Below are 16,991 nucleotides of genomic sequence, written 5' to 3'. Positions count from 1 at the left end.
GGCAGGTGTACTTCTCTCTCCCCGATATTTACGATTCGGACAGGTACCCTCCCATGACGTACATCGACCACTCCCCGTGCTGTCAAAATGGTGGGCCTACTGTCTGAGTAGACGGGCTCTACCATGGCTTGGTAGTCTCTACCTCTTAGACCAATAGCTGCCCGGCACCATATCATCATCTCAATTTTCGGGGGCATGGCAATAGTGAACGGGTCACACATTCTCACGCTACCAATCTCACCACCAGATAATTCCACCTGTTGCTTTTCATCAGTGCCCGGATCTCTTTTTGGAGGACACGCTGCTGGCTGGAACTGGCGTTCTTGGCAACCTGCGGTAATATGAGAATCACCTCTGCAAGACAATTTTCAATCACGTTAGTTCCCAAGGTTATTCTAGGGTGACTCTCATGACGGTCAATGTCCACAATGATCAGTCCTTGTGCAGCCAGTTCGACTTTACCGATTTTAATGGTCACCTCTTTGAATCCCACCTGCGGCACGGGTTGACCATTGCTGGCGATGATACTCAGGTCGTCATCTGGGTAGCGGGTTATGTCCGAGTCATTCCAGTACCGCTTAAAGAGCACGTACGGGATGGTAGTTACCTGTGACCCGGTGTCTAGTAGGGCACTCATTGGAATGCCATCCAGTACCACATTATCATGAGGGTAATATTATAAATTGCACCATGAAATTTGTTGTGCTATGATGAAAAAGCATAGTTTTTTGCTCCGTTTTTTATTTATTTTTATTACGGTGTGCACAGAAGGAGTTAATTAGTGTGACAGTTTTATAGATCGGGTTGTTTCGGACGTAGTGATACCAAATATGTGTACTCTTTTTGTTTTTGCATAAATATACGGATTTATTGGTTTAATATTTTATTTATTTATTTTTATTTATTTTGTGATTTTTTTTTAACAGTTTGAAAACATTTTTTAGAGTTTTTTTTTACTTAGTCCCTGTATGGGACATAAATTTTTATTTTTCGAATCACTGTTCTCATGCAATCTAATAGACATGTATTGCATTGCATGAGAAGTTTGCTGACAGTTTCACACTGTCTGTCTCCTACTGGACTCAGCTGCAGCCTGAGCTCAGCAGGACACCATATATGGCAGATCTGGTGGCGGTCATGTGACCTCCAGCTGCCATAACAACGGCAGGTCCTGGAAGGCATCAGGGGGCCGTCGGAGAGGTAAGTGGACGACCCCCTCTCCTCTCACTATCTTCTATATGCCGCGATCACTATAGATCGTGGCATATAGAAGATAGCAAAGGGTTAACATCATTGGGACCTGATCCAATCAGGTCCCGATGATGTCACCTGTCAGAGCTGTCGCTCTGATCCGCAACCACAGCACTTGCAGGACCCTGGGGGTCCTGAGGGCTGCGGGACCACCGACCGTTCATAAACGTCGGCGCTGCACAGAGCCCAGGCAGCGCCGACGTTTATGTACAGTGGGCGGTCGGGAAGTGGTTAAAAGAGAAGACAAAAAATCTTGTCTGGATCTGGGCATAACTGAAGACCTTTTACAAGATGTGAGATTTCTTTATCATTTGGATGAAAATATACCTATGATCGATGGAAATGGGCCCTTTACAAATTTAAAAAATAAAGGCAACAAAATGCCACCTCCTTCAGGTGATTTGAGCTCCATTGATGTGTTTCTTAATCTGGTCTCTGAAGATATTATGAACCTTGAGTCACAAAACACGAGAGTGCATTACAACTTAACTAGACAACAGATGGTGAGTCTACATAGACTGGAGCTAGACATGAATATAGTTATAAAACCATCTGACAAAGGTAGGAATCTAGTCATTATGGATATAAAGGACTATAAACATCTCTGTATGGGCATTCTGGATGACAATTTGGGTTATGAGAGATTAGGAAAAAATCCCATAAAAGACCTAATTGGAGGTTTGAGAGAGATTGTGGACGAGGGTTTCAAAAATGGTGTTATAACAAAAGAGGAAAAAAATTTTTTGGTTCCAACACACCCAACTTTTTATAGTTTGCCAAAAATACATAAAAGGACGAACCCCTTAAAGGCTAGACCTATCATATCTGGAGTGGGAAGTCTCACACAGAACATGGGTATCTACCTAGATGAAGTTTTGAGATCATTCATGGTGTCCCTGAGTTCGCATGTCCGAGATACAACCGATTTTCTAAGTAAAATTGACGATATACATCTTGAAGAAGGTATGATCTTGGGAAGTATAGATGTTGAAGCACTCTATTCTATTCTTCTATTCCACATGAAAAAGGATTTAAAGCTGTTGACTATTTTCTCCAAACCAGGGGATGTCAGTATAATAGACATAATGCTTTTGTTTTGAAGGCCCTTCACTTTTGCCTAACGTATAATGTCTTTCTCTTCCACAACCAGTACTTCCACCAGCTCAGGGGCACAGCGATGGGGAGCTCTTGTGCCCCCTCGTATGCAAATCTGCTTCTGGGCTGGTGGGAAGAAACCCAGATATTTAGTAACCCCCCTATCCCAGGGATTGAGAGGGTGGTCATTTGGTTAAGATACATTGATGACATTTTTGTGATATGGAAAGGAACTGAGAATGACTTTGTGAGCTTTGTGGAAGGGCTTAATGTGAACGATATAGGTCTACGATTCACATATGAAGTGAATCGAGAAAAACTAGCATTCCTTGATGTCCGCATCCAAAAAGGGGAAAACGGCGAACTAATCACAAGCACGTTTAGAAAACCCATTGCAACTAATTCCCTTTTGAGATGGAACAGTGGACATCCTGCCCCACTCAAGAAGGGTATCCCAAAGGGACAGTACTTGAGGATACGCAGGAATTGTTCTAATATCAACAAATTCAAAGAACAAGCGGATGATTTGAGACAGCGTTTTTTAGAAAGAGGTTACCCCAGGGGGATTTTGACAGAGGCATACAAATCCTCCTTGATGAAAGATAGAAAAGATCTCCTCAGACCAGCTGTAAATAACAAACTGGAAAATAAGTCTAGATTTATTACTAGATTCTCAAACCGTGCAAATGACATTAGAGAAATTCTCAAACGTCATTGGCCAATTCTGCTAATGGATGCGGACATCAATGAAAATATACATGACATCCCCCAAATTACCTTCGATCATTAAGAGATAGACTAGTCATTATAAACAGTCCCCTCAGACAACATAGTTGGAAGCAAAAATGAAGGGTTGCTATAAATGTGGAGATTGTATGGCATGCAGATCGGTAAAACAAACAAAAGTTTTCATGAGTAACAACATAAAAAGGGAATACAACATTAGGCATTTCATCAATTGTCGAAGTGTAGGTATAATCTATAAAGCAACGTGCGAATGTGGGGCCGAATATGTTGGAAAGACGAAAAGGAAATTTAGGAAAAGAATCAGGGAACACATTCGTGACACCATAAATAAGAGAAACACCCTCATCGCCAATCATTTAAACAACTTTCATGGAGGAAACACTGATAAAATAACATTTGTGGGGATTGATAAGGTTCCTTCCCCCCAGAGAGGGGGCGATTGGGATAGAATGATCCTACAAAAAGAATCCAAGTGGATCTTTTAGTTAAAAAGAGTACACCCAACTTGACTCAACGAACAACTATCCTTCATCCCTTTTCTCTGAGATTATAGGTGAGAGAATAGGAGTGAAATTTAGGGACAGCCGCCGTTGAGTGAGGGCGCCACTGCGTAGGTCCCTTAGGGTGCCAACCTCCGCGTGAGGTAGGTGACAGTATAGGAAAGGAACCACAAGTAAGGGAATATTTAGACCACCTTATCTTATTTCCAAGAAGATCTCCCTCACTGTATTTTCCTCTGTTTTACACTAGCCCCTCATTGTTGTTCGGACATGCGAACTCAGGGCCCCCACCTTCTATATTTTTCAAATTGCTATAACTGACTTTTGACAAATTATCGGTCTAGAACTTTACTTTGGTCCTATATTCATGTGTGTATGATTGTTGCTATTGACAGGAACTGGCACATGCTTATATAGATGAGATCTTCTTTGGAAGAACAGTTTCCAATGACCTTTAAGTACTACTTTATATATTGGGGATAGGGAAACACCTTGAGGGTGGACTACACCCCATAATATGCCCCCTCAGTGCATTCTGCAATATAATTGTGCCCTTTGAGGTGGTAGGTATGACCCTAACCCCGCAAACGCAGGCTCCGAGATGTATGTGACGGTTCTGGAACGTGGTGCGTTCCACTTCGGAGCTTGCGTTCGATGGGCCGGATATACGTCACGGAGAAACCGGAAGTGACTCGAAATACCGGCCGCGAGTGCATGCGCAATAGGAGACTTTGCGCTCCAGCGTGCGTGTCAGGATACAGGCATGACTATGGAACGCAACTCTATAGGGACACTTAATACTGGAAATGCATACCATATGGCAGATTGGGTGGTCAGCATATAAAATGTACACAGCTCACTAACAGTGTCAGACATTCTTGGAAGATGGCATAAGGCTCTTAGCTCCCCTGATGAATAATGAAACGCGTCAGGAGCCGCAGCACTGCATAATCTGCACGGACACTAATGAAGGCGACTTCAGGACGGATAAGTCTGCCTAGATATATTAGAATTGGTGAAATGGTTTAAATTGTGCCAAACTATTTAATTGTAACAACATCTATGGGCTGCTAAGAGAGTTTGATAAGCAGCAAGATGACGTACAAGTTATGACACTGTGGACAGATAAACCTGCCTATATATATTAGAATTGTTGAAATGGTTTAAACGGTGCCAAACCTATTAATTATGACAGAATCTATGGGCTGCTAAGAAAGTTTGAAAAGCAGCATGATGTATAGGTTATGAAAAAGCAACAATCATGACATTATAATCGAGGATTATGGTAATTTTGTGTCTTGTAAATTTTTGTCTGTGTTAAGGAAAAAAAAGGGGGTACAATATTCACTCTTATCCCCTGAATAATTGGTTTAATAGGAGTGTCTGATGATTTATAATGCAAAAAGGACCCCCCATTTAAAAGAGCTCGAACTGTGGCATGGTGATGGAACAACTATCATTAAGCTTTTTCTGAGCCTCCTGTAGGAAACAGGGTATATGAATTGTAATTGCACAGTCAAATTTAAAACTTGGTTTCATAATGGTATAAATCCAGGAGTTTTGTCTGTTCTCTTTTTCAGAGTGCATATATGCATATCTGATTTTTATATATGCACAGTGCACTTTCTTCTGGGTGATAATTCTATATGTTTTTTATCAGAATTAAATTAAACATTGATATTTTTAACCTCTTGCTACTATTTCCTGATTGATAATTGAGGTTATCCATACTAGCTGTATTGTTGTTCTCCATGAGTTCGTTGACGCAGGGCATCGGGTATGCGTCACAATTGAATACCTCATTCAGCTGGCGGTAGTCATTACAAGATCTCCATTCTCCATTGGGTTTTGGCACAAGGACGATTGGGCTCGACCACCCACTCTTTGACTCCTCTATTACCCCGAGGTCTAGCATCCTCTTTACCTCGTTGGAGATCACCTTCCGGCGTGCTCCCGGCATCCGGTATGGCTTCACATTCACTCTTACATGTGGCTCTGTAAGTACGTCATGCTCTACCACCTGAGTTTGCCCCGGCAACTCTGAGAACAACTCCCGATTTCCCTGTAGTAGTTCTCGACATTGTTGCTTCTGGGCCGGCGATAGAGTCTCTGCTATAGTGACGTCTTCCACTTTGCCTTCAGGAGCGGCTCCCAGGCAAGGAGTCTCCACCGGTTCCCAGTCCCACCACGGCTTGAGCAAGTTCACATGGTATACTTGGTGTGGCTTTCTTCGGCCAGGCTGGTGGACTCGGTAGTTCACTTCATTGAGTTTCTCCACTACCTCATACGGGCCTTGCCACTTGGCCAAGAATTTACTTTCGACAGTGGGAATGAGACCCAGAATGCGATCCCCAGGCTGGAACTGTCTCAGCCTTTCTGACCGGTTATACACCCTCGCCTGGGCTTCCTGCGCCCAGAGGAGATGTTCCTTCACGATGGGCATCACTTTCGCCATTCTCTCCTGTAACTGGGCGACATGTTCGATGATGCTCCGGTGGGGGATGACCTGGCCTCCCAGGTTTCCTTGGCGATATCTAGGAGACCCCTTGGATGCCGACCAAGCTCAAACGGAGAGAAGCCAGTGGAGACTTGGGGAACTTCCCTGATGAAAAACAGTAGAAACGGAAACAGGTAGTTGTAGCATCGGCGTCTCTGCCTCCTGCCAGACAGAGATGCCGTTCCCCTCACCGCCATGGTCCCGGTCCGGCATCCTCCAGTTCCCCTGCTCCTGCTGCTGTTGCACGCACCACTCACAGCTTCCTGGGCACTGTGCTTAGGACGCGCGCGCCTTCCTAATGAGTCCCTGGCCAATGGCCGGAGGACCACTCCTATATTAAGCACCTCCTCCAAAATGGAGGTGCCTGTGCAAGGTTGTTGTTTGTGTGCCAACACTCTCCTCAGCCCTCAGGTTCCAGTACCTGCCAGCATGTCTGTTAGCCGTGCCTGCCAGCCTGTCTATCAGTCGTGCCCGCCAGCCTGTCTATCAGCCGTGCTCGCCAGCCTGTCAGCCGTGCCCGCCTGCCTGACTACCCGGATCACCTGTCAGGCCACCTGCCGTGACCACCTGCTTGCCTACCTGGATCACCTGTCTGGGCACCTGCCGAGCCCGCCTGCCTGCCTACTCGGATCACCCGTCAAGCTACCTGCTCTGCTCATTCGCTGTACCAGTCAACTTCAGCCATCTGACGCTGGGAATCGCCTGCTCTCACACAAGGTCGGTCCCAGAGTGGCACCTGGTCCACCTGCCTGGTCCCTCCCTGGTTCACGGAGTCGATTAAGCCGCTGTGTGGTCAGGGTCGGTACGAGTTGGCACTTAGTTACGCCCCTCTGGTCCCTCCTTGCATCTCAGCACAGAGGTTCCACCACCCGGACCTGTAACAGTAGTCCTAGTCTCAACCATCCTTCTCGACAACCTTTTTGAGCATTGCTTTCAGAGTCTTATTAAAGCACTCCACCAGGCCATCGGTCTGCGGATGGTAAACGGGGGTTCGCAGCTGGGTAATTCTAAGCACTTTACACAGCTCCTTCATCATCTTGCTCATGAATGGGGTTCCTTGGTCCATCAGGATTTCCTTTGGCAGGCCGTTCCTGGCAAAGATGTGGACAAGTTCCCGAGCTATGCTCCTACTGGAACGAGTTCCTTAAGTGTACCGTGATGCATAGTCCATGATGACCAAGATATATTGAGACCCCGGGCCGATTTAACTAAGAGGCCCACTAGGTCCATGGAAATCCTCTCAAATTGAACTTCTATCACAGGTAGGGGATCAAAGGGGCTACGGAAGTGGCAGGTGGGCGCGGTTATCTGGCAGGTGGGGCAGGACCTACAATAGTTTAAGATCTCCCAGTAACATCCTGGCCAATAAAACCTCCTCACTATTCTCTCCTGAGTTTTTTCCACCCCTAGGTATCCCCCCAGAATATGTGAGTGTGCCATATCCAGTACCCTCCGTTGATATGGTCCCAGCACTAACAGCTGTTCCACTGTCTCACCGCCCCTTAGTTTAGCCACTCGATATAGCAACTCCCCCTGAACTGCAAAGTGGTGGAACCTGGTATCGGTCCCCAGCTCTTGGGCAACCCCATTACATACAGTTACCTGGTCAAACGCCCCCTTTAAGGTCAGGTCCCGAACTTGCTCAGTCCCAAAGTTTTTTCCAGTAACATCTAAGTCAGGGAGGTCGGCCTCCTCGGTCACCGTCTGGCCCATGCACTGGCAAGGACGCACAGTGGGAACTCATCCACTTGAGACTTTGTCAGGGGTTCTTCTCCAGGGACCTGGCTTTTCCCCATGCTACTTAGTCCGGTTCCCTTCCCCCACAAGTCCCAAAATAAAGAAAAATCACGGCCCAGTATGACGGGATGTATCAGGTCCTTAACCACCCCAAACTCATGGGACTGGGCACCACTGTCTGTTCCCACTGTCACTGCGGCCACGGGATAGTCCTTGGCGTCGCCACGGATGCACCAAACGCCCACAGTTTTGGAAGGGATCAACTGGTGAGGAAGGGTAGCTCTTATTAAGGTTACCAGTCTCCCAGAGTCCAACAGTCCAAGCACCTTTGCTCCATTAATGGATACGGCACATGCCTGCGGCCCCTCGCCGGGTCGACAGTCCGCACTGCAGGCTGGATAAGCATAGTAGGAACCCCATCTTCCTAGACTGCAGTCCATGGGCTCAGGGGACATATGACACCGGGTGGCTACGTGTCCAGGGTTGTGACACCACCAACAAACTATATCTTTAACAACAGTTCTTGTGGCACCTTCAGTGGGAGTGGGACGCCCCCCAGTGGTGGCTCTAGACCCCTTCCGTGGTGAAACCGCCCCCTTTTGGGTATCCCAGTACGGAGAAGTGACTATATCCGTTTTCCGGAGGGATTTCTCAACCACCTGATACCTCTCTACCAGGCCGATGAAGTCATCTGCATTCTGGGGATCGCCTTGGGCAACCCAAGTCTGTACCGACCTGGGAAGGGAGTGCACGAATCTATCAATCACCACCCGCTCAACCATCTGGGCCGGAGTGGAGGACTCTGGCTGCAACCACTTCTGAACGAGATGCAGTAGGTCAAACATCTGCGAGCGAGGGGGTTTGTCGCTGGCATACGCCCAGTGGTGAACTCGTTGGGCTCTCACCACCATATTCACTCCCAGGCGTGTTAAGATCTCTGTCTTTAGCTTGGCATATTCCTTGCCATCCTGCAGTGCCAAGTCGTAATATGCCTTTTGGAGTTCACCCGACAAATATGGCGTCAGAACCTCTGTCCACTGTTCTGGTGGAAGTCTCTCCCGATCAGCCACCCTCCCAAAGACTGTCAGAAAGGCTTCAACATCATCCCCAGGGGTCATCTTCTGCATGGCCCGTCTTACCGCCTTCCTGACGTGTGAGTCATCAGTCGGCCCTGGGGGTCGGGCGGTTGCTCTGCTTTGGATGGCATCCGCCAGAAACTGTATCTGCTGTTGCTGCTCCTGCTGGTGCTTTTGGTGCTCCTGCTGGTACTGCTGCTGCTACTTTTGCTGCAACTGCATGCTCTGCTGGCTCTGCACCAGGTGCTTAATGAGCTCCTCCATGCTGCCGGACATCTCTGGCTGGCTTGCGGCCCTCACCCAGGACATCCACCAGTCTCTGTGGCAGGTACACGAGTTCCTGGAATCTTGCCAGCACTCTCACACCAACTGTGGTAGGACAACTCGCTGGGCCACCTCAGAAAGTAAATATTGCTCAGCCACACCCGGAGGTGGAGGTATGGGGAATGACGTCCCTCCCATCACTATGTCATTCCCCTAAAACCACGCCCTTTAAGTGAGTTAACCCACCAGCATATAACATGCTGGCAGAAAGTCCATTGGTTTCAGTTCACACAGGCTAGCAACCTGTGCGACACATACCTCCCCTCATAAATCATACCAGTGACTGTGTCACAATATATTTAGAAAACTGTTTAATATTTAAATGTCTATTATTTATTTTATTTTAGTACATTTCTCGGAGAATCCCTTTAAAGGGAACCTGTCACCAGAAAAATGCAGTCCAATCTGTAGACATCATGTTATACAGCAAGGGTAGCTGAGCAGATTGATATATAGTTTTGTGAAAAAAAGGTTCAGTATGACCTATGTTTTCATCATTTAACCCTCTGCTCTTTCTCGGATTTTGGGTCCACTGGGTGGTCAAATCAGAGACTCACTACTTTCTTTGTATAAGAGTGCATAGAAAGAAAGTTGTCAGTCACTGATATGACCACCCAATGGACCCAAAATCCAAGAAAGAGCAAAGGTGTAAATGATGAAAACACTGGTTATACTAGTGAATCTTTTCTCACAGAGCGATATATCAATCTGCTCAGCTCCTCCACCTCTATAACTTGGTGTCTGCAGATTGGACTGTATTTTTGTTGTGACAAGTTCACTTTGAAAATAATGAAAAACGAAATTTGGCTATGGAATATTTCAATTTAAGAGGGAAAAGTGCCCAAGTTACTATTACATGTTCTTGTTACTTGTTTTCTAGCATATTTCTAATATACCAGTGTTAATATTAGAAAATAAAGGAAATAGATGACATTGTTAATTTATATTTATTACTTTTAGTCTTTTCTAGAAGCAGCAAGCTTAATGAATCAACTCTCACACAAACACCAAGTCCTCCTTCATGGCGTATGTGTTGGAAAGCAGAGTAAGTGTTTGGTTCACATTGTCCTGTTGCTATATGTTGAATGGAAATGCACCGGTATTCTGCCTTAATTTGAGAAAGTTTTTTGCTGTATGTTAGTAAGTTTTCCCCAGTGTCTTTTGTTACCTGTCACAGCATGGACTCCCTTTTACTTCTCCACTCTTCTTACCCAATAGTCACAGTAGAATCTTTTTTTCCCAGTAAGCATGGCAGTGCTCTTTTCCACGGTTGTCACAGATCACTTCCGCTAGCTCTTCCTGAAGCAGGGCCACCCACAGACACATTTCAAGGGAAACCTGTCCCTTTCCAAAATATAACTGTGTGCTAATACAACTACTGCTCCCTACAATCCCACTTTATTATTCTGGTACATTATAGGCCCTCTTGTCCTATACATAGAAATATTTCTCAGCTTCCAGCAGCTCTTTCTAACTTTTCTGTGTGACTTGCTTCATAGGTATTTTTAATCCGCTAATTTGTCTTTATTCTTTCTCTTATTTTGCCAGGGTTATTTTTGGGGCTTCAAAGCATTTTTTTAATATAGTGTTATGGTTAAGTTACAATATTTTTAACTTACAGTAGTTGTCCTAGAAAATATTAATATTTTAATTTGATAAACCACTGTTTTGCAATGCAAAATGACAGCCATTTCTGTGTATATATTATTTTTCAGTTGTAATGGTTCAGGAATTCGCCTTTCTGGGTGCTCTAGATCTTTATCTGAAACGAAGGCAACAGAAAGGCCCTATACCTATCAGCTGGAAGCTAGAAGTTGTCAAGCAACTTGCATATGCCCTTTGCTACATGGTAAGGCTCTGACAGCGACAACCAATAAATCTGTGTGTGGATGCATATACGACTCGTATATACAGTGGCATGTAAAAGTTTGGGCACTCCTGGTCAAAATTACTGTTATTGTGAACAGTTAAGCAACTTTAAGATTAAATAATCTCTAAAAGGCCTAAAGTTAAAGATGACACATTTCCTTTGTATTTTAGGCAAAAAAATATATATTTTCATCTTTTACATTTTAAAAATTACAAAAAGGAAAATGGGCTGATTCAAAAGTTTGGGCATCCTGCATGTTTAGTACTTAGTAGCACCCCCTTTTGAAAGTATCACAGCTTGTAAACACTTCAATTCTTGTTTGAGGGATTTTCATCCATTCTTCCTTGGAATATTCTGCCAGTTCTATGAGATTTCTGGGTCATCTTGCATGCACTATTTTGAAGTCTAGCCACAGATTTGTGTTGTTGTTCAGATCAAGGGTCTGAGAGGGCCATTGTAAAGCCTTCAGCTTGCACCTTTTGAAGTATTTGTATTTTGAGGTGTGTTTAGAATCATTATCCATTTGTAGAAGTCATCCTCTTTTCAACTTCAGCTTTTTTACAGATATTGTTATGTTGGCATCAAGAATTTGTTGAAATTTAATTCAATCCATTCTTCCCTCTACCAGTGAAATGTTCCCCATGCCATTGCCTGCAACACAACTCCAAATCATGATTGATCCACCCCCATGTTTAATGGTTGGTGAGATGTTTTTTTCCCGAAATTCTGTGCTTTTTTCTCCACACATACAGTACAGACCAAAAGTTTGGACACACCTTCTCATTTAAAGATTTTTCTGTATTTTCATGACTATGAAAATTGTACATTCACACTGAAGGCATCAAAATTATGAATTAACACATGTGGAATTACATACTTAACAAAAAAGTGTGAAACAACTGAAAATATGTCTTATATTCTAGGTTCTTCAAAGTAGCCACCTTTTGCTTTGATGACTGCTTTGCACACTCTTGGCATTCTCTTGATGAGCTTCAAAAGGTAGACACTGGAAATGGTTTTCACTTCACAGGTGTGCCCTGTCAGGTTTATTAAGTGGGATTTCTTGCCTTATAAATGGAGTTGGGACCATCAGTTGTGTTGTGCAGAAGTCTGGTGGATACACAGCTGATAGTCCTACTGAATAGACTGTTAGAATTTGTATTATGGCAAGAAAAAAGCAGCTAAGTAAAGAAAAACGAGTGGCCATCATTACTTTAAAAAATGATGGTCAGTCAGTGCGAAAAATTGGGAAAACTTTGAAAGTGTCCCCAAGTGTAGTTGCAAAAACCATCAAGCGCTACAAAGAAACTGGCTCACATGAGGACCGCCTCAGAAAAGGAAGACCAAGAGTCACCTCTGCTTCTGAGGATAAGTTTATCCAAGTCACCAGCCTCAGAAATCGCAGGTTAACAGCAGCTCAGATTAGAGACCAGGTCAATGCCACACAGAGTTCTAGCAGCAGACACATCTCTTCAACAACTGTTAAGAGGAGACTTTGTGCAGCAGGCCTTCATGGTAAAATAGCTGCTAGGAAACCACTGCTAAGGACAGGCAACAAGCAGAAGAAACTTGTTTGTGCTAAAGAACACAAGGAATGGACATTAGACCAGTGGAAATCTGTGCTTTGGTCTGATGAGTCCAAATTTAAGATCGTTGGTTCCAACCACCGTGGCTTTGTGCGACGCAGAAAAGGTGAACGGATGGGCTCTACATGCCTGGTTCCCACCGTAAAGCATGGAGGAGGAGGTGTGATGGTGTGGGGGTGCTTTGCTGGTGACACTGTTGGAGATTTGTTCAAAATTGAAGGCATACTGAACCAGCATGGCTACCACAGCATCTTGCAGCGGCATGCTATTCCATCCTGTTTGCGTTTAGTTGGACCATCATTTATTTTTCAACAGGACAATGACCACAAACACACCTCCAGGCTTTTTAAGGGCTATTTGACCAAGAAGGAGAGTGATGGGGTGCTACGCCAGATGACCTGGCCTCCACAGTCACCAGACCTGAACCCAATCGAGATGGTTTGGGTGGGCTGGACCGCAGAGTGAAGGCAAAATGGCCAGCAAGTGCTAAGCATCTCTGGGAACTCCTTCAAGATTGTTGGAAGACCATTTCCGGTGACTACCTCTTGAAGCTCATCAAGAGAATGCCAAGAGTGTGCAAAGCAGTTATCAAAGCAAAAGGTGGCTACTTTGAGGAACCTAGAATATAAGACATATTTTTAGTTGTTTCACCCTTTTTTGTTAGGTATATAATTCCACATGTGTTAATTCATAGTTCTTATGCCTTCAGTGTGAATTAGTGTTGAGCCACCCCCGTAGTGTTCGAGTTCGGTTCTGTTCATCGAACACCCGTGTGTTCGCCGAACTGTTCGTCGAACTGTTCGTCGAACACCTTCGAACACCGTTAAAACCAATGGCAGGCAAACAAAAACACATAGAAACACATAGAAAACACCTTCAAAGGTGTCCAAAAGCTGACAAACTGCTCAGAAGACACAACTAACACATGGAAAAGTGACAAGTACATATAGTCATGCGAAAAGAAAAGAGGTGGAGGAGTAAAAGGAGGGGGAGACACAGATATAGGCATGTCATGCCCTTCTAAAATCCAAAAAGTGAGAAGCCGACATGTTCAGTCCGCTCCTGCCCGTGCCACCTCCGTGTCGCCGGGTTTGTGCCAGAGCCGCGGTGAACCCTGACGGCCAGCCCCCCTCTCCCAATACTGGTGCCTGTCCGCTGGTGGGTCGAGCGAGCCCCCCTGTGGTGGAGGCAGCTCTAAGCTTTTTAATTTAAATTGTCTCTCTAATTTGAATGAATACACTTTAAATCCATTTACAAGGATCTATTGGAGGGCAAGTCTCATGCCAGCAGCCGCGTAATTCCAGCTCCAGTAGCGTCCACTAAAGCTGCTGCAGTTAAAAAGCTTTTATAAGGATCGAGCTCGGCTGTCCACCGCAAGGCATCCTACTGCCAGTCCCAGCCCCTATGCCTTGGGGTGCCTCCTGATGCTCTTCACTGAGTATCCCGTGGTCCCGAAGCATTTCCTTTGAAAAAATTAAGTGTCCAAACTACAGGTGGTGTAGCTTGCTTAACAGCCGGGATAATCCGCTGACTAGCAGACACTGCTACTAGGCACAAAGTATTTCCTGGGCTAGATGCAGTTAAAAATTTGTAATTAGATACTCTCGTTGGATGCTGAGAAAGCATTCCATAGAGTCTCCTGGCACGCCATATATGATTCTCTTAAAAAGCTTGGGGTAGGGGTCTAGGGGACCCTTTTATAGCCAAAATCACGGCCCTGTATCACAATACGTCACCTAGGCTGAAGATAAATGGAACTGTAGCACCCTGAGGGCTCGGTTGCTACAGAGGTATTGCACCTCACCCAGAGGTGTGATATCTCACTCTCAGGTAAGGATGGAGTGTGGATCAGGACCCGACACCTGCATGCATTACACCACATTGCCGTGGGGCAGGGCGACCAATATGCCTCTGAGATGGGCACGACAGTCCCTGTCCCTGGCTGGAGTGGGGGGAGGGAACACTGAGGAAGGGGAACCCTGTAATGCAGGAGCAGGGAGGAAGCAGTTCCTGGGTGCATTGAGAAGGGAGTATAAAAGGTGGGCACCATCTTAGTTCAGTGCAGAGAAGTCTGAGCAGAAGTGGCAGGGAGCAGGGGCTCTGCATGAGCTCTGCTCCGGAGGCGGGCCTAGTAACAGAGGCCCAGGCCTGGAAGAGGGAGAAGGAAGGAAGAGGAGCGGAGAAGGCTCCAGGAACGAGGAATGAAGGGATCCCAGGGGTGCGGACGGGCGAGTCGCCACCGCACGCCCGAATCCACCTGCGTGGAGGGGTCAGGCCAAAGGGGGAGACCGGTCCCCGAAACTAGTGGAGGCAGGAAACGACCCTCAGCTAGAAACCGGAGGCTGTGACATATTATGTGGCGCAGCCCCTCGCTACACCCGCTAGGAAGGCACCACATAGGGTCAGGGAAACTGGCGCCAAGTTTACCAAGAGGAGGCCCGAGGCAGCCGGACAGAAGGGTTGGTAAGAAAGGCCAGACAAAGGACACACAAAGGGGGTCCTGTGAAGCGCTCCAAAGTTATCTGGGAGTTGTCTGAGCCCCTCACCTGGTGAGCACAGTACGACGTGGGCAGCCGTTACCTGCAGACGTGGTCTGGATAATAAGAACTGTGAGTAAAGGCCCTGGACTGCATCACTGACTCCGTGTCGTTACTGCTGCTGCCCTGCACCATCACCCCCATCCTCCGCATACACTGCCCTGAGGCTATACTCCTCCCGTGGGGAGTTATGCTACGCTCTGCTGCACCCACAACACCAGCCTCAGCTGTCTGCCCTGCAGCGGCGGTTCACTCTGACCGCAATCCACGGGTGGCGTAGTCGGACATTTAAACATCAAAACCACATAAATAGTTCCGCCACTGGTTTGACCACCCTGAGCCACGGAACCGGGTCGCCGCCACGAAGACTACAACCGCCAGCATCCACCAAAAAGGGTCCGGCTCCGGGTGTCCCAAGGCCCAGGGGGTGCATCAGAACATTTTCATCACCTTTCACAATCACCAATGGGACAAGGCAGGGATGTCCTCTGTCCCCTCTCTTATACATCCTAGTGACGGAGCACCTGCTCTCATCAATTCGCCATAACCCCAATATTAGGTGGATTGAGGTGGGAGGCACCGAGTACAAGTGCTCTCTATTTGCTGATGATGTCCTAGTATATATCACTCAATCACATATATCCATCCATGCTGTTATGGCTGAAATAGATCACTTTGTTACATGGTCAAATTTTAAAATCAATGCAGCGAAGTCTGAGGCCCTCGATGTCTCCCTCCCCAAATCCATATAGGATTCCATCCAGTCCAACTTTCCCTTTGCCTGGCCCTCACAGGGTATCAAATACTTAGGAATTCCTATTCATAGAGACCTCTCCCATCTATGTTATCTTAATTTTGGGCCCTTTATTGAACAACTCCATACAGACCACGGTTGGCAAGTTAGAACTGTAAGATTCACTACATGAACCACTGGTGTTTTGTGGAAAAGCACATGTACACTGTGTTCCAAATTATTATGCAAAAAGTGTTTAGGAGTGATAAGGGAAGAATTTGTTTGTTTGTCAGTTAAACTTATTGATGGTGATATGTGTCAGGGCTCTTTATATCACTGTAAGCAATTGCAGACACCTGTGCTAATTAGTTTGGCAGGTGTGTCCAATGAAAGGCAAGACTACTTAAGAAGGCTGTCTCACATTATTAAGCAGCCTACATTTTCTGCCAAAATGGGAAAGAAAAAGGATGTGTCGGCTGCTGAGAAGCAACAAATTGTGGCGTGTTTAGGTCAAGGCATGACTACAATCAACATTGTGCGATGATCAGGATGAAGTGTCTTGGCAATCAAGAAGTATGTAGCTGATTCACAGTACACACGTGTGCGTGCTGATAAGGGCAAATTGAGGACTCTTTCCTACAGGCAATTACATCAGGTTAAAAGAGCAGCGGCAAAAAAGCCTTGTCATAGCAGCAGACAAGTTTTTGAAGCTGCTGGTGCCTCCAACATCCCCCGAACAACAAGATGCAGGGTCCTTCAGAGGTTTGCAGCTGTGCATACGCCATCCTGTCGACCTCCTCTATCCACTTCACACAAGCAGAAACGGCTCCAGTGGGCCAAACATTACATGAAGACTGATTTCAAAACTGTTTTGTTCACGGATGAGTGCCGTGCAGCGCTCGATGGTCCAGATGGATGGAGTGGAGGATGGCTGGTTGATGGACACCCCACGCAAACACGGCTACAGCGCCAACAAGGAGGAGGTGGAGTAATGTTTTGGGCTGGAATCATGGGGAGAGAGATTGTCGGCCCCTTTAG

At 46.0% G+C, this 16,991-nt stretch overlaps 1 protein-coding gene across 1 annotated transcript in view; it reads left to right on the top strand.

The window, feature by feature from the left end:
• Positions 1-16,991, top strand: part of JAK3 (Janus kinase 3) — a 792,993-nt gene that overhangs the window by 347,143 nt on the left and 428,859 nt on the right. Inside the window, exons 13-14 of the mRNA XM_073658556.1 lie at positions 10,188-10,272; positions 10,943-11,076. Of these exons, the coding sequence (XP_073514657.1) occupies positions 10,188-10,272; positions 10,943-11,076 (219 nt within the window). The remainder of the gene's footprint in view (positions 1-10,187; positions 10,273-10,942; positions 11,077-16,991) is intronic.

This window comes from Phyllobates terribilis, unplaced genomic scaffold (assembly GCF_046119375.1).
Source record: "Phyllobates terribilis strain yellow unplaced genomic scaffold, ASM4611937v1 Scaffold_1__5_contigs__length_1240528914, whole genome shotgun sequence".
NCBI classification, from domain to species: Eukaryota; Metazoa; Chordata; class Amphibia; order Anura; family Dendrobatidae; genus Phyllobates; species Phyllobates terribilis.
The sequence above is the reverse complement of the archived record's forward strand: the minus strand, read 5'-3'. Positions and strand labels throughout refer to the sequence as shown.